The 22,537-nt window shown below is 46.5% G+C and overlaps 1 protein-coding gene across 1 annotated transcript; it reads right to left on the reverse strand.

Annotated features, from left to right (window-relative positions):
- Positions 1–523: 523 nt before the first annotated feature.
- On the reverse strand, positions 524–21,935 carry LOC144677064 (E3 ubiquitin/ISG15 ligase TRIM25-like; the record flags this gene model as incomplete). The annotated part of the gene is made up of 7 exons (XM_078537323.1): positions 524–4,382; positions 5,533–5,586; positions 8,010–8,078; positions 19,877–19,945; positions 20,305–20,397; positions 21,078–21,128; positions 21,734–21,935. Coding segments are annotated over 7 exons (1,062 nt in total), but the record flags the coding sequence as incomplete, so codon positions are not given.
- Positions 21,936–22,537: the final 602 nt, after the last annotated feature.

A 22,537-nucleotide genomic window follows, 5' to 3' on the forward strand; every position in this document is an offset into this window, starting at 1 on the left:
AGTCAGCGTGTGTGGAACTGTACCCCAGTGAGAGTCAGTGTGTGTGGAACTGTACCCCAGTGTGAGTCAGTGTGTGTGGAACTGTACCGCAGTGAGAGTCAGTGTGTGTGGAACTGTACCGCAGTGAGAGTGGGTGCTTGGGGAGCTATATCAGTTCTGAGGAAACAGGTGGGGAAAGAATTGTTCTCCCGCTGCTGCAATCCTCTAGAATGAACAGTGAAGTGAGGAAGCAGACACAATGGTCTGACTGATGACTGAACCAGTATATTAGCCCACAATGTTGCTGACAGATGTGCTGCTGTTCCTGGTCTGGTGCATTATCTTTGCCAGATCATAATGAACTTTCCCATCTTCTTCCAGTTCACTGTCATGCTCACAAATTGCTGTCATGCCCTTTATGACAGTTGAATGATAAATGGAAACGTAATGAAAGGGGCCTTGACTGTCTGTCCAGCACACCCCAGACCCCCCCTCCCCCACTGCCCTGTGGCACACAAAGGAGTAGCACAGAGTTTGCAAAGGGAGCTTTACGGTTTAATGAGTTTTATACAATGAGATACAAATACATGGAAGTAGTCCCTTGATTGAATTATCAGAATCTGCATCTCCAAAAGCAGTAAACAACTATCATTAATCAGAAATCAAGAGAGGCCCCAGCATCTCTCCCCCTTCTCCATAAACATAACACAGCAACATCCCAATAAACACATCTTGACCAGTCACTCACTTTACCACAGCTGTAAATATCCTGTTTCACCACAGGTTAAAGCTCCCAACGTTAAACCTGGTTCTGGTTAACAGAGACTAGGCTGCCCCAGTTGAGGGGCTCAGTCAGGCACCAGCTCAGACCAAGAATAGATTCTGCAGCTTTCCCTCTGCTTCGTGCTGTCAGATTAGTGCACTCCCGAGTCAGGGCCCTCCCTGGGTTCCTGAGGTCAATATTTAACCTTCAATTAACATCTCTGAAAAGCAAGATTTTCTAATCATTATCACATTGCTGATTGTGGGATCGCCCTGTGCTCTAACTGGCTTCTGTATTTCCTCAGTTACACCAGTAACTACACCTCAAAGTGCCTATATAGGCTATAAAGTGCTTTGGGGCTTTGAGGTTCCAGAAACAAGCTATAAGAAATGCTCTCATTATGAAGAAGTTAAGCTGTGCAAACTGAAGCCAAAATGAATCTTTAATATTTCAATCTCTCCCATTTTGTCCCACCCTTTCCAAAATACATAAATAGAACATATTTTCCAAAACCGATCTGAAAAGCATTGCAATGAGAATAGAACGCCTGAGAAATAAGCATAAGCAGAATATATTTTTTAGAAGATTACAAGTTCCGAAATGATCTCCTGTATTATTAACATGCTGCTGTGATAATCTGATCCGAGTGTTGGTGTAACTCTGCCCTGGAACCACTGAGTGGGCTCAACACCATCAACAAGCAGAGTTCAGAGCAGTGATAGATTCACAAATGGCCCCTCAAACCATACAAAATTTCACTGCTGCAGGCAAGACAACCAGCAACATCAAACAGCTACTGGTCTAACTAGCAATGGGGATTGTCATAACTGGCATCAGGTACTAGTATAGTTACATAGGATACACTGCCCAGAAGCAGGCCATTCAGCCCAACTAGTCTATGCTGGTGTTTCTGCTCCACTTAATCCTCCTGCCATCTTTCCTCATCTAAATTTACCACCGTAACCCTCTGTTCCCTTCGCCCTCAAATGCTTGTCCAACTTCCCCTTAAATGTATCTATACCATTTGCCTCAACCACTCCCTGTGGTAGTGAGTTCCACATTCTCACCACTCTTTGGGTAAAGAAATGTCTCCTGAATTGTCTATTGGATCTCTTGGTGACTATCTTATATTGATGACCTCTAGTTTTGCTCTTCTCCATAAGAGGAAACATTCTCTATCGACTGTCAAAACCGTCATAATTTTAAATGTGTCTACTGGGTCACCCCTCAGTCACCTTTTTTCGAAAAGGACAGTGAGCCTGTCAATCCTCTCCTGACAGGTATGCCCCACCTTTTGGTATCTCCTTGTAAATCTTCCTCACACTCTCGCCACTCCATAGCAGTCCGAATGGCACCTGATACTGTGGGATGTGATCTGATAAAGGTTTGTTACAAGTTTAACACAACTTCCCTACTTTTCAATTCTACTCTAGAAATAAGCTGAGTGCTTGGTTTACATTTTTTATGACCTGATGAACCTGTGTTGCTATTTTTAGTGACTGGTGTATATGATCTCCCAAGATTTCCTTTTGTTCCTTTACCCCATTTCGATTCCTATTTTCAAAGCAATATACAACCAACTTTGTCAAAATGTACAACCTCACATTTACCTGTTGAACTTTTTTGGTCCATTTTGTATTACTAATGCCCTCCACTAACTTGGTCCATACTTCCTCAGTAATGACGGTCCCACCAATCTGATGTCATCTGCAAATTTAAGATTCCAAAATCTAAATTTTAATATAAATTACAATTACAACTAGCACAAGGCACTAGCATAATGAGGGCTGGCACTGACATAGCTACCAAGCAATGACATAACACTAGTATAACTAGCACCAGGAAATGGCACAACTAGTAACAGGCAACAGCCTAACTAGAATCAGGTACCAGTATAACTAGCACTGGGAATCAGCTGACCCATCACCAGAGTTGTAACTAACAATGTGCAACCAAGCTGGAGTAACTAGGCACTGCAATAACTAGGTACTGACTAACCAGCCCTGCACCTGATCAGGCCCAGTAATAGCTGCAGAGTGTGGAGAATTGTCATGGGGGTTAAATCCTGGGTATCGTACTGATGAACACAGCCTGGATAGTTAGCAAATTGCAGTCTCAGGAAGGGTGAGGAGTAACCTGTGGACTTCTGAAACTGGTTTGCAATCGAGTGGTGACCTGTTTCAAATATCCATCCTTAAAACTCTCAAGGGTTTAATAGAAAAATATGAATGGTTTCCTATTCTAACATTCAATGTCATTTAAAGGCAGCAATTCCTTCAATACCACAATTCCCTTTTCTCCCTCATCCTGCCAGTTACAGCTTTTCTCTGATCATTTGATAACATGCGAGAGGGAGACAGATTTAGCCCTGGAGCCCAGCCCACTCCCTCCAGACAACAGTTCTGTACTTGTTGGTAGCTCAGTGTTTGTGGAGACAATTTCCAGGTACCTGTCTCCCAGATCTGCCAACTTCCACCCCACACTCTCATCAACTAAGCTTGGAGTTGTTCCTGCATATCAACCCCAAAGCCTGGATACTATCCAGCTCTTGCTGCATTTGGACATGGACTGCATCCGTATTGAAGTAGCTGAACATGGTTGGGCTGAGGACACTACCTTGAGGAACTTCCACAGAGGCACTGTCACCTAGTGGGGAGAGGATAGGGGTATTTTACCCCCACCCCAGGAAGGGCACAAACAATTCTGCCATAATAGATGATGCTTCTGTCCTGATTGCCACCCTGCGGTGGGTGCAGTGAAGGGTCTCAAGCCCAGGGCAATTCCAACCATCTTCCCATTCCCATCATTAGCATTGAAATAAAATCAAAATACTGCAGATTCTGGGAATCTGAAATTAAAACAGAAAATGCTGTAAATACTCAGCAGGTCTGGCAGCATCTCTGGTTAGAGAAACAGAGTTAACATTGAGTCATATTATTCAAAAGAAGTCATATTGGACTGGAAACATTAATTCTTTCTCTCTCCACAGATGCCGCCAGACCTTTAACACTGAATTTTATTTATAAATTTTCCTGAAAATATTTTTGAAGTTGAAAAATAAATGAAAAACCTGCCAGTGGGTGATCCAGGGCCAGACCGTGCAAAAATCTTTTAGATTACTGAACAAGAGTCAGTTTGGTACCACTGGAACTCAGCCAGAAAGCAGGGTGAACCCGGCCCTGAAACACTGTTCTGAAGCCAAATAGCAGCACTACGGCATTAGTGACTGAATAAAAGGCCACAATTCCTGTCTCGAAGTCCAGGAACACCCCTACCACCCGGGGTCGCTGAACACTCAGGACAGTTTCCTGGTCTCCATGCCAGAATGACAGCTTCTGGCCAAAGCTCTCCACACACCAGCTCAGCAGGTTCCTTCCCAGGCGACTCCTGGACCCTCTCCTATCCATCCCACTATATGCAATCCCAATTGCCCAGAAACTGCTACCATCATTGTTCACTTCCCAGTAATGCCGGCCGTTTGTGAAACTCTGCAGGCCCAGCGCCTGGGAACAGTTGAAGAATCTCTCGGGTAGGTCAGCGTAGGACTGTGGCTGGTCAGCCAGACTCAGGGTGGTGTAGCGATCGCTTATAACCAGCTTCTTGTGGGCAGTCCGGTGGTCGAAGGTGATCCTAGAGTTGTCTGCAGAACACAGAATAAATCATTAATCAATGCAAGGAGTACCCAGCATCTAGGGCTCCAGGACTGATCCAGTTACTCACCTGGATCACACTGAATCTGGCAAAGGGGCAGACACCTAGTTATCAAATCACAAATCAGTACTCAAACCAACCCTCACAGCCAAACGCTGCTGTTTGCACTGATTTAGTCACTGGATGTGGGTTTACTGTACAAATGCAGTCTTTCCAACATTACCAGGCAAGTGGGGAGTATCCCATCACACTCCTGACTTGTGCCTTGTAGATGGTGGACAGGCTTTGGGGAGTCAGGAGGTGAGTTACTCACCGCAGGATTCCTAGCCTCTGACCTGCTCCTGTAGCCACAGTATTTATATGGCTAGTCCAGTTCAGTTTCTAGTCAATGGTAATAGCTTTGAATGTCAAGGGGAGATGGTTAGTGTTCTCTTGTTGATGATAATTGTCTGGCATTGTGGCATGAACACTGTATAGAATTACATAGCACATATGGCACAGACAATCCATTTGCACAAACTGCTCAGTGATGTTTAGACTCCACTCAAGCCTCTATTCCCTTCTGCCCTTTATGCTTATGAAATTTCCCCTTTAAATCACCAATATCCAAACACTGGGTCGCAATCCCAACGGAGGTCACAGAAATAGCAAAAGTGACTGTGAGAAATAAAATCAGGTTAATCTCAGTGTAGTATCATACAGAGCGTTAAATATCACTGTAGATACATGGGGACAGCTCAGGAACAGGACAAGTCAAAACAATGTCAGATGATACCCCTCAGCTGCAAATTTATATTGGGAGCCACAGCCTCTCCAGAGCTCTGGATCTTTCTACTTCGATTCTTTCCTGGTCCTGCACCCTCACCCCAACCCTCCAATCATAGCTTCACTTCCCAGTCCTGTGGGCTCACTGCTCTTCCAATCACACTTCCCGCCCCCAACTTTCCCATGGACTGCCTCATTATTTGAGGAACTGCAACTGAACTGAACATTGTGCACTCATCGGCGAACATCCCCACTTCTAACCGTGTGGTGGAGGGAAGGTCATTGATGAAACAGCTGTAGATGGTTGGGCCAAGGGAGAAGTGGTGGGGAGGAAGGGAGCAAGGAAGAGGGAGACTGCTTCTGGTCATACTCACATTGCATCAACTCCTGCCGGGTCTGTGAGATGGCGTTAATGTTTGGTGGTATTCCTGTGGGATAAACACAGACAAATTATAAACAAAAACAGAAATACCTGGAAAAACTCAGCGGAGAAGAACAAAGTTGATGTTTCGAGTCCTCATGACCCTTCAACAGAACTAAGTAAAAATAGGAAAGGGGTGAAATATAAGCTGGTTTAAGGTGGGGGAGTGGTTGTAGGGACAAATTATACTCAGTCTCTTTGTTGTGGCAACTCAGAAAAGTGGATTGGTTTAAACAGGTTTCTGGAACTTAGAAACCGCAGAGGGGGACAGAATGCATTTGTTATTTTTATTGTATTTCCTAAAAACCCACTGAGCTTCCTAAGCGGTGAGCATGACATCAGTAAATGTGAATTAACTTGGACATAGTAACATCGCACAAACAGCCAGGAGGGAAATGGCAAATTAATCTGCCATTAATTAACCAAGTGCTGGTAAACGGGATTAGATAGGTAGGTCAGGTGTTTCTCATGTCGGTGCAGACTCGATGGGCCGAAGGGCCTCTTCTCCACTGTGAGATTCTGTAATAGTGCTCTTTGAAGAAAGACTTCAACAGAAAAACCAAGGCTGACACGCCAGGGCAGTACTGAGGAAGTGCAGCACTGTCAGAGGTACTGTCTTTCAAAGAGGTGTTAAACGGAGGCCCCCATTTGCCTGCTCGTGTGCAAGGAAAAAAATCCCATGACGCTATTTTGAAGAGGAGCAGGGGAGTTCTCCCTAGTGACCTGACCAATATTCATCCCTCAACACCACAACACAGATTATCTGATCATGAGCACATGACTGTTTGGACTGTTTTGCTGAGGTAGATACATTTCCTAAATTACAACACTTGATAACATTTCAAAAATACTTTATTGGCTGTAAAGTACTTTGAGATGTCTGGCAGTTGTGAAAAGTGCTAAATAGATGCAAGTCTTTTTTCTTCATTAAGGAATGTTGGCCAGACAGAAATTGCAGTTCCTTAACAGCCACAGGAACTTACACATCCAACTTACAGGACAGAGCTTTGGCTGAATGTCTCTTGACAGAGGGGCAGTCTAACAGTATGGTGCCCCCACAGTGATGCCCCTCAACGGGGTGGGGGTGGGTGGCATACTGTTAGACTGCCCCTCTGTCAGAGTGTTACAGTGAGGGGTGTAGGGTATATGAGAGTGTTACAGTGAGGGGTGTGGGGTATATCAGAGTGTTACAGTGAGGGGTGTGGGGTATATCAGAGTGTTACAGTGAGGGCTGTGGGATATATCAGAGTGCTGCAGTGAGGGGTGTGGGGTATATCAGAGTGTTGCAGTGAGGGGTGTGGGGTATATCAGAGTGTTACTGTGAGGGGTGTGGGGTATATGAGAGTGTTACAGTGAGGGGTGTGGGGTATATCAGTGTGTTACAGTGAGGGCTGTGGGATATATCAGAGTGTTACAGTGAGGGGTGTGGAGTATATCAGAGTGTTACAGTGAGGGCTGTGGGATATATCAGATTGCTGCAGTGAGGGCTGTGGGATATATCAGAGTGCTGCAGTGAGGGGTGTGGGGTATATCAGAGTGTTACAGTGAGGGGTGTGGGGTATATCAGTGTTACAGTGAGGGGTGTGGGGTATATCAGAGTGTTACAGTGAGGGGTGTGGGGTATATCAGAGTGTTACAGAGAGGGGTGTGGGGTATATCAGAGTGTTACAGTGAGGGGTGTGGGGTATATCAGAGTGTCACAGTGAGAGGTGTGGGGTATATCAGAGTGTTACAGTGAGGGGTGTGGGGTATATCAGAGTGTTACAGTGAGGGGTGTGGGGTATATCAGAGTGTTACAGAGAGGGGTGTGGGGTATATCAGAGTGTTACAGTGAGGGGTGTGGGGTATATCAGAGTGTTACAGTGAGGGGTGTGGGGTATATCAGAGTGTTACAGAGAGGGGTGTGGGGTATATCAGAGTGTTACAGTGAGGGGTGTGGGGTATATCAGAGTGTTACAGTGAGGGGTGTGGGGTATATCAGAATGTTACAGTGAGGGGTGTGGGGTATATCAGAGTGTTACAGTGAGGGGTGTGGGGTATATCAGTGTGTTACAGTGAGGGGTGTGGGGTATATCAGTGTTACAGTGAGGGGTGTGGGGTATATCAGATTGTTACAGTGAGGGGTGTGGGGTATATCAGAGTGTTACAGAGAGGGGTGTGGGGTATATCAGAGTGTTACAGTGAGGGGTGTGGGGTATATCAGAGTGTTACAGTGAGGGGTGTGGGGTATATCAGAGTGTTACAGTGAGGGGTGTGGGGTATATCAGAGTGTTACAGAAAGGGGTGTGGGGTATATCAGAGTGTTACAGTGAGGGGTGTGGGGTATATCAGAGTGTTACAGAGAGGGGTGTGGGGTATATCAGAGTGTTACAGTGAGGGGTGTGGGGTATATCAGAGTGTTACAGTGAGGGGTGTGGGTATGTCACTTACTTGGGTCCTCTGCCTTTTGTGGAGCTGGTGCTTTGTTTTGATTGGGTGGCAATTTAGGTTTGGGTTTCTCTGTGGGAGGGAGGAGAAAGTATCAATATTGCTGAAGAGAGACATGTTGCTGAATCTTTACATCTTGCACTCATCAGGACAAACGCTGAAATGCCATCTTTCAAACAACCACAACAATTTATACCACAGGAGAAAAAGGTGCTATTTGATTAACAGGCTGAGGCATTGCCATGGCAAGAGCCATAGGGAACTACAGGCTCCCTAAGCTCCTGGGTAATTTCTAAAAGGTGCAAGGTTTTGACATATTCCTTTTGTTCACAGAGAACGGGTCCCTGTGAATGAATGGATGCCGCTTCCAACAAGTGTAAATGAGCTACATTACAAGCTTGACTGATTATCTTCAATTGGTTGTTAGTGTAGATATTAGCAGACTCAGGATTGTTGAAGTGCTGCTCATTCAAGGGATCACAACTAACATGTTTTTGTTTCGGGTTCTGCAATGCAGGTTGGCTGTGTGGCCTCTACTCTGCCTATTATGAACAACTGAGGGAGCATTCTGTTTGATTTGATCAGCCAATTGTTGGGACATATGCCTGGCATTGCATTGGCACTGAAATTTATACATGTTGATCAGTTATGTGACAGACAGAACATCTGAAACATCCTGTCATAGAACCGACAAATCCCTGTGGACATGAGGGCCACTGTCAGCCTTTCCCTTCCAGTGGGTGTCTCCCCCTGCTTGTTCCTTCAGCTGCCTCTCCGCAGGAAGGTGGGTCTCGCTGAGGGCACCGATGTCAATTTGGAGTCTTGGTCGTTCACGTGATACGATCACAGTTCTTCTTCCCGGACGGTCACTCTTGAGATTATCCCTGCGTCTTCTAACATTCCAAGTTGCAAAATTTAAAGTTTTCTTCCTTTGACCACAAAGATGGTAATCCCACAGGGTGTGGTTCCCCAGCCAGGAGAAAGTGGGACAACCCATTTTTACAGCACCTTTTCTGGCCCCCTTCTCATTTGGAGTGAGTAGAGTGTATAGAAATATAGAAAATAGGAGGTGGTCATTCAGCCCTTCGAGTCTGCTCCGCCATTCAAGATGATCATGGCTGATCCTCTATCTCAACACCATACTCCTGCTCTCTCCCTGTACCCTTTCAAGTCTAGAAATCTATTTCCTTCTAAAATATATTCAGTGACTTGGCCTCCACAGCCTCTGTGGTAGAGAATTCCACAGGTTCACCACCCTCTGAGTGAAGAAGTTTCTCCTCATCTCAGTCCTAAATGGTCTACCCCGTATCCTGAGACTGTGACCCCTTGTTCTACACCTCCCCCAGCCAGAGGAAACATCATCCCTGCATCCAGTCTGTCCATCCCTGTCAGAATTTTGTACGTTTCAATGAGATCCCCTCTCATTCTTCTTGCTCCTGTACTCAAGTCCTCTCGCAATGAAGACCAACATACCATTTGCCTTCTTAACTGCTTGCTGCACCTCCATGCTTGCTTTCAGTGATTGATGTAACATGACACCCAGGTCCCTTTGTACATCAACATTTCCCAATCTATCACCATTTAAATAATACTCTGCCATTCTGTTTTTCCTATTGAAATGGATAACTTCACACTTATCCACGTTATACTGCAACTGCCGTGTATTTGCCCACTTACTCAACCTGTCTAAATTGTCTTGAAGCCTCTTAACACCCTCCTCATCACTCACATTCCCACCTAGTTTTGTGTTATCAGCAGAATGTAGGAGGGTCGATCAGTAAGTTCGCGGATGACACAAAAATTGGTGGGGCGGTAAATAGTGAGGAGGGTAGCTTTCGATTATTGGGGATATAGACAGGTTGGTCAGATCAGTGGCAAATGTAATTTAATCCGGATAAGTGTGAGGTGATGCACTTGGGCAGGACAAACAAGGCACGGGAATACACAATGAATGGTAGGACCCTGGGAAGAACTGAGGATCAGAGGGACCTTGGTGTACATGTCCACCAGTCCCTTAAGGTAGTGGGACAGGTAGATAAAGTGGTTAATAAGGCATATGGGATACTTACGTTCTATGCCTCGGCTAATAAAGGCAAGAGCAGGGAGGTTATGCTGGAACTGTAGAAAACACTGGTTAGGCCACAGCTAGAGTATTGCGTGCAGTTCTGGAATCCGCATTATAGGAAGGATGTGATTGCGCTAGAGAGAGTGCAGAGGAGATTTACCAGGATGTTCCCTGGGCTGGAGAGTTTTAGTTATGAGGAGAGATTGGATAGACTGGGGTTATTTTCCCTGGAGCAGAGGAGATTGAGGGGGACATGGTTGAGGTGTATAAAATTATGAGGAGCATAGATAGGGTAGACAGGAAGGAACTTTTCCCCTTGGTGGAGGGATCAATAACCAGGGGGCATAGATTTAAGGTAAGAGGCAGGAGGTTTAGAGGGGATGTGAGGAAGAATTTTTTCACCCAGAGGGTGGTGGGAAGGAACCTGGAGCTCCCTCTGCCTGAAAGGGTGGTAGAGGCAGAAACCCTCAACATTTAAGAAGTATTTGGATGTACGCTTGCAATGCCATGGCATACAAGGCTATGGGCCTAGTGCTGGAAAATGGGGTTAGAATAGTTAGGTACTTCTTTGACCGGCGCAGACTCGATGGGCCGAAGGGCCTTTTTCTATGCTGTAGATGTCTATGACTAACTTGGAAATATTACAAATACTCATCCAAATCATTGATATATATTGTGAATAGCTGGGGCCTAAGCACTGACCCCTGCGATACCCACTGGTCACTGCCTGCCACTCCAAAAAATGACCCATTTATTCCTACTCTGTGTCTGCTGACCAACTCTCAATCCATGGCAATATATTACCCCCAATCCCATGTGTAAAATTAAACCACATTAACCTCTTATGTGGGACTTCATCAAAAGCTTTCTGAAAATCCAAATACACCACCATAAGGTTCTCCCTTAACTCTTCTGCTAGTTACATCCTCAAAAAACCTCCAGTAAAGCTTGTCAAACATTACTTCCCTCTCATAAATCCATGTTGACTTTGTCTAATCCCATTGATATTTTCTAAGTAATTTTCTACTTTCTCATACTCTATTTTTCCCCTCTTAAATCAATCCCTTGGTCCTCCTTTGCTGAATTCTAAGCTGCTCCCAATGTACTTTTTCTAGCAACTTTATATTACTCCTCGCTGGATCTAATACTACCCATAATTTATTTTATTAGCCATGGTTGGGCTGCTTTTCCAGTTGTGTTTTTGTGCCAGAAAGGAATGTATAACTGTTGCAATGCATACATTTGTTCCTTAAATATTAGCCATTGCTATCTTGAAGTATACTGCTCAATCACAGATGCTGCTGTTCAAAGTCACCTCTGTCCCAACACAGGTGGCCGATGACCTTCATGCATCTGTTGCCTATGTGCCGATCCTTGACTAGGGACTCCCAGGTTCAAAGCCCTGACCCTGTCGCCAACTCTCCATCACCACAGGACTTGGCAAATGGACACTGGTAGAAGCCTGTGCGAGACTTTGTTCAACATGGGGATCTTGGGATGCCCTCATTGTCCACATGATCCTGGTGGTCAGATTTCAACCACGTGTCGAGCCAGTGACTGGGACCACCTTGCCGCTGCAGCCTTCTTCTGCCTTTGCAACCGGTGAGACTCAGCTGTCCTTCGCCTGTTCTGCCATTGGCGACCTTTAGGATTACACCTTGTCTGGCATCTCTCCTGACCATGCTGCCATGGATGGCTCTACCAGGAGCAAGGACCTCCTGACGGCATCGTTCAAGGATCATCAGAACTCAAGCCTCACAGCCAAGTCAAGGTGGCAATCCAGTTGAATAGGTGAAAGACTCATGACACTTCACCTGCAGCTCAGCTGTAATCAGTTTGCCACCATCATCAGCGCTTATGGCCCGACCCTTGACTCCGATGAAGATGTTCAGGAAAAGTTCTATTTTGACCTTGATGAAATCTTCACTGCATTCCCAAAAGAAGGAAAGGTCATTTTTCTGGGAAACTTAATGCCAGGGTTGGACGTGACTCTGGGGTGGCACATTGGGAAAAACAGGGTGGGAAAAGCCAATGCAAATGGTGCCCTCTTACGGTCAAAGTGTGCATGGCCTCATTATAACAAACACCTTCTTCCACCAGAAGGACAATTAGAAAATCACATGGTGGCATCCTAGATCAAAGCATTATCACCTCCTGGATTATGTTGTTCTTCCGGTCAAAGATCTAAATGCTGTCTGTATCTTTGATCCATGCGAGGGGCTGATGCCTCATGGACAGATCTTTAACTTCTTCGGCCGGTGATGAACATCCACCTAACACTAAAACATCACAAAATCCAAAAGTCCAAGAGGAAGAAGATCAATGTCTCAGCCTAAAGCAGCCCAACTAAAGAGAGGAATTCCAAGTGCAGCTCACAACTAATCTGGAAAATCTTCACAGATCCAACTCAATTCCAGAACAATGGGATCAAATAAAGTGGGTCGTACTGGACTCCTGTGTCCAGACCATTGGGTTCGAGCATCGTTGTCACCAGGACTGGTTCGATGAAAATGATGCTGAGATAACTGACCTCCTGGAACAAAGCCAAGGCTTCATTGCCTGGCACAACAACCCAAGGTTGCAAGTCAAGAAGACAGTGTTCCAATAGGTCAAGACTGACGCCAAAGACAAATCCGAAAGGTAAAGGACATGTGGTGGGAAGAGAAAGCCCGAGAGTTCCAACAATACGCTGACCATCATGACATGCAAAGCTTCTTTGAAGCCACCAGGACCATCTATAGAACAATGTCAAATGGACAAAATCCCCTTCGCCCGCAGGATGGTGTCTCTCTTCTTAAGGATGACAATACTGTCCATCAACGCTGGGAAGAACACTTTCAACAACTCCTCAATCATAAATCCACAGTGGCAGCTGATAATCTCCAGCCTAGCCCCCAGTACCTGTGGTAGAATCCATGGGTGAACCACCATCGATGGGAGAGCTGCAACAAGCAATCAAACGGGTGAAAGCGAGCAAGCCTGTGGCCCCAATGGTCTTCCAGCTGAGGTCCTCAAATCTGGTGGGTGTGACTGAGGGAATCCTCCCAGAGACACCGTGTGGCTTTAGACCTTCCAGAGGAACCTCTGACATGGCCTTTGTTTCCAGACAAATCCAAGAAAATGTCAAGAACACCATCGGGAACTCTTCATTGCACTCACTGACCTGAGCAAAACATTTGACTCAGTGAATCACGAGGCTCTGTGGATTGTGCTCCAGAGGTTTGGATGTCCAAGAAACTTCAACACACTCCTGAAGCAGCTGTGTGATGATATGATTGCAGCTGACTTGTGTGGGAGATCTGAAACAGACACTTTCAAAATCCAAACCAGGGTCAAGCAAGGCTGTGTGATAACCCCCATACCATTTACCTGACAATGGCTATTCACCTCATCAAAGATCAACAGCTCTCTGATGTGAGTGTTAAATACAGCCTAGATGGAAAACTCTTTAATTTCAGTTACCCTGTGCCAAAACTAAACTGATACTGACATACGTGATCTGCAGTTTGTGGTGACTGCAGAGTCGTTGCCCACTCTGCACCAGATTTGCAAGCCACTCTCGATCTCTTCAATTCTTCATACAAGAGACTTGGCCTGTCCTTGAATGTTGCCAGGACAAAACTCATGTAAACCCACACCTGGTCAGACAAATATTCCATCTCCCATAAATGTTGAAGGAGAGACTCTGGAATATGTTGAGCATTTCCCACACCTTGGCAGCCACCTCTCTCAAAAGGTCACCATTGACGAGGAGATCCAACACCAGAGCAGCCACACCAGCTCAGCTTTGTCCAAACCACAGCAGCAACTGTTTTTTGACAACAAAGACCTCCGCAAGTCAACTAAAGTCCTAGAGTACAGAGCAGTTGTTGTCACCACACTCCTGTACTGCAGTGAGACCTGGACTGGGTATCAGTGACACTTAAGAATGCTAGAGAAATTCCATCAGAAATGCCTCAGCTACATCCTCCAGATTCAATGGGAGGACCATCAAACAAATGCTCATGTCCTTCTTGAATCTAGCCCAAAAAGCATTCAGGCAAAACTCCTGCAAAATCAACTTTGATGGACTGGACAGTGTGTACAGATGGCTGAAAACTGACCCAGCCAGGTCCTGTTTTCTCAGCTCTCAAATAGTCATGGGGTTGTTTTTGCCATCCAGAATAGGATCTTGGGTGCAGAGCCAAAAGTCAGAGGCTCAGGTACCCTCAGTGACCTCTGGGCTAGAAAGCTAGGAATTCAGCCAGAGTTCCTGCCTCTGATTACTGTCCAGTGACCCCTGAATTACAGAGTGGGGGAATCAGCCAGGGCTCCTTCCTTGTCCAGTAACCCCTGGCTTGGAGAGAAGGGGAACCAGCCAGGGTTCCTCAGCTTGATCACTGTCCAGTGGTATTTTCCACTAACAGGGCGCTGCTGTCTGTCCAGCCAATGAAAAGGTTTACGATACTGTGCCACAGACATCTGCACCATGTCAGTATATCATGGCAATCTAGGTGATTTGCCATTTTCCAAATCTGTATTCATTGAATTTATGAGTTGAGTTCAGCTTTAATGACGCTATGTTTGCCCAAATAGATGGTGTTGCCATGGGATCCCCGAGGTCCAGCTCTCACTAACATCTTCATCAGTTTCCATGAGAAAGGTGTTTTTGATAATGACCCTAACCTCCTAGCCCTTACACATTTCCAACATGTAGATGATATGTTTGCTATATTTGAACCTGCAGCTGTGTGTAAGAATTTCCATTCCCACCTTAATGCGCTCCATCCCGCACTCAATTTCACCATTGAAACGGAGCAGTCCAATGAGCTCCCCTTCCTCGACAGGCTAGTTGAGAAATCCACTAATGAGTTCTCGAGGACTGTCGACCTTCACTGGTCAATATACGCATTGTCATTCCTACAGCCCCACTTGCTATAATATTGGCCTTGTCAGTAATCTCGTAAATAGGATCTGATCCATTTGTTCACCGGGCAAGTTAGCCGCTGAAATTGGGCACATCAAAGCTATCCTGCAGGATAATGGCTACCCTGATCCGGCCATTGCTTGCTGCGTCTCACACACGCACACGTGTGGTCCTAAGGCCGCTACTTTTGGACATGAAAAGTGCCCAGTATACCTCCAATTACCCTGGAAGGGTAGCGTATCTCAAAACTGGGGCAACAGAAGAAGCTCGCAGATTCAATAGCAACATGAGTGGTATTTGCCACTAACAGGATGCTGCCATCAAGCCAAACAGATGTTCTGCCTTCTACACAAACGAGTAATGTGGTATATTAATTTCAGTGCCAGTGCAATGCCAGGAGCAAAGGACATACGCCCCCAACAGCCGGCAGATCATATCAAACAGCATGTCCCTTTGACTGTTCATAATCGGCTGGTGTACTCAACCAGCCCGCACTTGTAAAACTTAGAATACCATGTCTAATGTTAGATGTGGTTCTGCGATTGGACAATCCCAAGCGTGCTAAGAATTACATCAACATCCAATTTAAGACAAGTTGGGCTCACAAGGTGGCTCACCTATGCTTTCTAGAAGCTACATATATTCATACACAGGGACCAGCCCTCTGCAGGCAAAAGGAACATGTCCAGGCATTGCACTTTTTTCAGTTAAACAAAAGCACGAGGCCAACAGTCCCCTGTGCATTCTCCATGGCAACACCACGACCACAGTCCACTTGCCAACCAAGCAGCACCCATTTCTCATGAGGTATAAATTTTTGCTCCCTTTGAAATATGGTATTCTTGTATCTGTCCTGATGAGTCCAAAGCATTTAGCTTTAACAGCTTGTCTCTTTTTTTCAGTTCTGTTCTACAAGCAACTATTACAAGATGCACTGCAGGAGCTCACCAGGGCTCTGTCAACATCACCTTCCAAACCCACAACCACTAGCACCCTGGTGGACAAGGGCAGGAGGAAGATGGTGGCATAGTGGTAATATCACTGGACGAGGAATCCAGAGGCCCAGGCAAATACCCAGAGGAGTTGGGTTCAAATCCCACCACAGCAGCTGGTGGAATTTAAATTCAATTAATAAAAAAATCCGGAATGAAAAGCCAGTCACAGTGACAGTGAAACTATCACCGATTGTCACAAAACCCTGTCTGGTTCACTAAAGCTCTTTAGGGAAGGAAAGCTGCTACCTTCACCTGGTCTGACTAACACGTGACTCCAGGCCGACAGCAATGTTGTTGACTCTTACCTGTCCTCTGAAATGGCCTAGCTCAGTTCAAGGGTAATTAGGGATGGACAACAAATGCTGGCCTTGCCAGCGACACCCACAACCATGTGGAGCAAGAGGAGAAAGTATTAAACCGTGGAATGGACTGTGATGGGTCGTGCTACACCAGCTCTCACTCCATCTCTCATTCACCCTTTCCCCCCCTTCTCATACTTTCATATCATCTTCACTCTCGGTAAAGGGTGACTGGACAGTGATCGGGAGCAGGAACCCTGGCTGATTTTCCTCCTCTCTCCAACTCAGGGGTCACTGAGGATAGTGAGCCACAGACTGAACTCAAGCAGAGTCTAAGCTCAGAACCTCCTGCACTGGACACTGACATTGACATGGGGTGGGGGGCTATTCCACAAAGCAAATATGAGGTGAGAAACTGAGAGCCCTTTGGTGTCACTCTCCCTCACTCACTCTTTCTCGCTTGTTTGCCCTCAGGAGAATTGGTTGTTAGAGATAATTCTGGGTCATTGGCAGATGATGGTTCCACTGGATCTGGGGGGTAGCCTGTGGAATGAATCAGAAACAGTACCATCACATGACAGACATTATCACTGAATCCTCCACCATCAACATCCTGGGGATTACCATTGATCAGAAACTGAACTGGACGAGCCATATAAATACTGTGGCTATAACAGCAGGCCAGAGGCTGGGAATCCTGCGGTGAGGAACTCACCTCCTGACTCCCCAAAGCCTGTCCACAAGGCACAAGTCAGGAGTGTGACATAATACTGTCCAATTACCTGGATGAGTACGGCTCCAACAACATTCAAGAAGCTTGACACCGTCCAGGACAAAGTAGCCCAGTTGATTGGCACCCCATCCACCACTTTAACATTCACTCTCTCCACCAATGCACAGTGGCAGCAATGTGTACCATCCATAAGATGCACTGCAACAACTCACCAAAACCTGTCACCTAGAGGACAAGGACAGCAGATGCACGGGAACACCACCACCTGCAAGTCCCCCTCCAAGCGATTAACCATCCTGACTTGGAAATATATCGCTGCTTCAAAATCATACAGACCGTTCTCTGAAAACACTGTGGGTGTACCCACGCCAAGCAGGCGGCTAACCACCACCCTCCGTAAGGTCAATTAAGGATGGACAACAAATGCTGTCCCAACCAGCGACGCCCACATCCATGAACAAAGAAAAAAGTTCTTAGTGAGGGGTGTGGGGTATATCAGATGTTACAGTGAGGGGTGTGGGATATATCAGAGTGTTACAGTGAGGGGTGTGGGATATATCAGAGTGTTACAGTGAGGGGTGTGGGATATATCAGAGTGTTACAGTGAGGGGTGTGTGATATATCAGAGTGTTACACTGAAGGGTGTGGGATATATCAGAGTGTTACAGTGAGGGGTGTGGGGTATATCAGAGTGTTACAGTGAGGGGTGTGGGGTATATCAGAGTGTTACAGTGAGGGGTGTGGGATATATCAGAGTATTACAGTGAGGGGTGTGAGGTATATCAGTGTTACAGTGAGGGGTGTGGGGTATATCAGAGTGATACAATGAGCGGTGTGGGATATATCAGAGTGTTACAGTGAGGGGTGCGAGGTATATCAGAGTGTTACAGTGAGGGGTGCGAGGTATATCAGAGTGTTACAGTGAGGGGTGTGGGATATATCAGAGTATTACAGTGAGGGGTGTGAGGTATATCAGTGTTACAGTGAGGGGTGTGGGGTATATCAGAGTGTTACAGTGAGGGGTGTGGGGTATATCAGTGTTACAGTGAGGGGATATATCAGTGTTACAGTGAGAGGTATATCAGAGTGTTACAGTGAGGGGTGTGGGGTATATCAGTGTGTTACAGTGAGGGGTGTGGGATATATCAGAGTGTTACAGTGAGGGGTATATCAGAGTGTTACAGTGAGGGGTATATCAGAGTGTTACAGTGAGGGGTATATCAGAGTGTTACAGTGAGGGGTGTGGGATATATCAGTGTTACAGTGAGGGGTGTGGGGTATATCAGAGTGTTACAGTGAGGGGTGTGGGGTATATCAGAGTGTTACAGTGAGGGGTGTGGGGTATATCAGAGTGTTACAGTGAGGGGTATATCAGAGTGTTACAGTGAGGGGTATATCAGAGTGTTACAGTGAGGGGTGTGGGATATATCAGTGTTACAGTGAGGGGTGTGGGGTATATCAGAGTGTTACAGTGAGGGGTGTGGGATATATCAGTGTTACAGTGAGGGGTGTGGGGTATATCAGAGTGTTACAGTGAGGGGTGTGGGGTATATCAGAGTGTTACAGTGAGGGGTGTGGGATATATCAGTGTTACAGTGAGAGGTATATCAGAGTGTTACAGTGAGGGGTGTGGGATATATCAGTGTTACAGTGAGGGGATATATCAGTGTTACAGTGAGAGGTATATCAGAGTGTTACAGTGAGGGGTGTGGGGTATATCAGAGTGTTACAGTGAGGGGTGTGGGATATATCAGAGTGTTACAGTGAGGGGTATATCAGAGTGTTACAGTGAGGGGTATATCAGAGTGTTACAGTGAGGGGTGTGGGATATATCAGTGTTACAGTGAGGGGTGTGGGGTATATCAGAGTGTTACAGTGAGGGGTGTGGGGTATATCAGAGTGTTACAGTGAGGGGTATATCAGAGTGTTACAGTGAGGGGTATATCAGAGTGTTACAGTGAGGGGTATATCAGAGTGTTACAGTGAGGGGTATATCAGAGTGTTACAGTGAGGGGTATATCAGAGTGTTACAGTGAGGGGTATATCAGAGTGTTACAGTGAGGGGTGTGGGATATATCAGTGTTACAGTGAGGGGTGTGGGGTATATCAGAGTGTTACAGTGAGGGGTGTGGGATATATCAGTGTTACAGTGAGGGGTGTGGGGTATATCAGAGTGTTACAGTGAGGGGTGTGGGATATATCAGTGTTACAGTGAGAGGTATATCAGAGTGTTACAGTGAGGGGTGTGGGATATATCAGAGTATTACAGTGAGGGGTGTGAGGTATATCAGTGTTACAGTGAGGGGTGTGGGGTATATCAGAGTGATACAGTGAGGGGTATATCAGAGTGTTACAGTGAGGGGTATATCAGAGTGTTACAGTGAGGGGATATATCAGTGTTACAGTGAGAGGTATATCAGAGTGTTACAGTGAGGGGTGTGGGATATATCAGTGTTACAGTGAGGGGATATATCAGTGTTACAGTGAGAGGTATATCAGAGTGTTACAGTGAGGGGTGTGGGATATATCAGAGTATTACAGTGAGGGGTGTGAGGTATATCAGTGTTACAGTGAGGGGTGTGGGGTATATCAGAGTGATACAGTGAGGGGTATATCAGAGTGTTACAGTGAGGGGTATATCAGAGTGTTACAGTGAGGGGTATATCAGAGTGTTACAGTGAGGGGATATATCAGTGTTACAGTGAGAGGTATATCAGAGTGTTACAGTGAGGGGTGTGGGGTATATCAGAGTGTTACAGTGAGGGGTGTGGGGTATATCAGAGTGTTACAGTGAGGTGTGTGGGATATATCAGTGTTACAGTGAGAGGTATATCAGAGTGTTACAGTGAGGGGTGTGGGGTATATCACTTACTTTGGCCCTGTACATTATCTGCAGCCAGTCTTTGGGTTTGATCGGGCGAAGGATTGGACTTGGTTTTCTCTGTGGAGCAAGAGGAGAAAGTATTAAACCGTGGAATGGACTGTGATGGGTCGTGCTACACCAGCTCTCACTCCATCTCTCATTCACCCTTTCCCCCCTTCTCATACTTTAACATCATCTTCACTCTCGGTAAAGGGTGACTGGACAGTGATCGGGAGCAGGAACCCTGGCTGATTTTCCTCCTCTCTCCAACTCAGGGGTCACTGAGGGTAGTGAGCCACAGACTGAACTCAAGCAGAGTCTAAGCTCAGAACCTCCTGCACTGGACACTGACATTGACATGGGGTGGGGGGCTATTCCACAAAGCAAATATGAGGTGAGAAACTGAGAGCCCTTTGGTGTCACTCTCCCTCACTCACTCTTTCTCGCTTGTTTGCCCTCAGGAGAATTGGTTGTTAGAGATAATTCTGGGTCATTGGCAGATGATGGTTCCACTGGATCTGGGGGGTAGCCTGTGGAATGAATCAGAAACAGTACCATCACATGATAGACATTATCACTGAATCCTCCACCATCAACATCCTGGGGGTTACCATTGATCAGAAACTGAACTGGACTAGCCATATAAATACTGTGGCTATAACAGCAGGCCAGAGGCCGGGAATCCTGCGGTGAGGAACTCACCTCCTGACTCCCCAAAGCCTGTCCACAAGGCACAAGTCAGGAGTGTGACATAATACTGTCCAATTACCTGGATGAGTACAGCTCCAACAACATTCAAGAAGCTTGACACCGTCCAGGACAAAGTAGCCCAGTTGATTGGCACCCCATCCACCACTTTAACATTCACTCTCTCCACCAATGCACAGTGGCAGCAATGTGTACCATCCACAAGATGCACTGCAACAACTCACCAAAACCTGTCACCTAGAGGACAAGGACAGCAGATGCACGGGAACACCACCACCTGCAAGTCCCCCTCCAAGCGATTAACCATCCTGACTTGGAAATATATCGCTGCTTCAAAATCGTACAAACCCCTCTCTGAAAACACTGTGGGTGTACCTACGCCAAGCAGGCGGCTCACCACCACCCTCCGTAAGGTCAATTAAGGATGGACAACAAATGCTGTCCCAGCCAGCGACGCGGTGAGGGGTGTGGGGTATGTCACCTCCTTGGCCCTCTTCCTTACCTGCAGCCAGTTTAGGGTTTTGACTGGGTGATGGACGGGACTTGGCTTTCTCTGTGGAGTAAGAGAAGAAAGGATTAAACTCCGTAATGAAGTTTGATGGGTCGTGCTACACCAGCTCTCATTCCATCTCTCATTCACCCTTTGCACCCTCATCATCATCACCCTCAGTAAAGGGTGGCTGGACAGTGATCAGGAGCAGGAACATGGCTGATTTCCCCTCTACCTCCAGCAGTCATTATGAATAGAAACCCGATCACTGTATCACAATCTTTACACACACACAAACATACCTCATATTGAGTGATGTAGTCTTGTCCGAATGTGCGGCAGTGAAGAGCCTTAAACACAGACAAATCCTCCAAACAGCAGTGATAAAGCACCTAGGGAGTTTCCAGCAGAGACAGACTGCAGGTCGGTATTAATAAACGCCTTAGAGGCAGAGAGGGGTTTAGGGAGGGAATTCCGGAGCATGGGGCCCACTCAACTCAAGTCTTGGCTGCCAATGGCGGACTGAACTCGGGGTATCTGAGGATTGGAAGGGTGCAAACAGACAGTGGGCAAGGAAAGGAAGAGTGCATGGAGACCAAAATCAAAGAAAACATAACTCAGGGCACAGCACAGCACAGGCAATTGGATGTTTGCAAGGGGAAACGCGCCTCCGTCGCGCAGGGGAACGCGCCGCCGTCGCGCAGGGGAGCGCGCCGCCGTCGCGCAGGGGAGCGCGCCGCCGTCGCGCAGGGGAACGCGCCGCCGTCGCGCATGGGGAACGCGCCGCCGTCGCGCAGGGGAACGCGCCGCCGTCGCGCAGGGGAACGCGCCGCCGTCGCGCAGGGGAACGCGCTGATTGGTGAGCAGTTGCTGAGATTTTAAAGGAAAGGCTTTAAATGAGATTTTTGATTATTTGCATTAAGTTTAGTCCAATGATTGGAGACGTGGTAAGGAATCTGAGACCCCTGTGAACATCCTCAGTCCACGTGATGAAAGGTCATCAACCTGAAACATTAAGTTTCTCCACACATGATATCAGACAAGCTGATATTCAGCATTTTGTTATTTCAGATTATCTTCAGCATTTTGCTTTTGTACTTCATTTGGAAATTTGATGAGGGTGGGAGGAGGCTGTTCTGGGTCTTTTAATAAACAGGAAGCATGGTGAGCCAGGGAGGGGAAGACCAGGCTCGAGCTGAGGTACAGAGGCATTAATTTTGGTGAGCAGGTAGGCAATTGGTTGGTGAATTTTATTTTTTCCTTCCAGGGCACTATTTTAAACTATGAATAGGGAACTATAAGGACTGCACTGTATTAAACTTATAACTTAGCAAGTTAAAATACCAATGGCAACATGGGGAAAGCCTTTCACACAGGTTCTGGGCTTCACTGCCTGAGTGTGTGGTGGAAGCAGTTTCAATCATGGCTTTCAAAAGGGAATTGGAGAAAGAGCAGGGGTGGGAGAAGGTGAG

This window comes from Cetorhinus maximus, unplaced genomic scaffold (genome assembly GCF_964194155.1).
Source record: "Cetorhinus maximus unplaced genomic scaffold, sCetMax3.hap1.1 HAP1_SCAFFOLD_2186, whole genome shotgun sequence".
Lineage (NCBI taxonomy): Eukaryota > Metazoa > Chordata > Chondrichthyes > Lamniformes > Cetorhinidae > Cetorhinus > Cetorhinus maximus.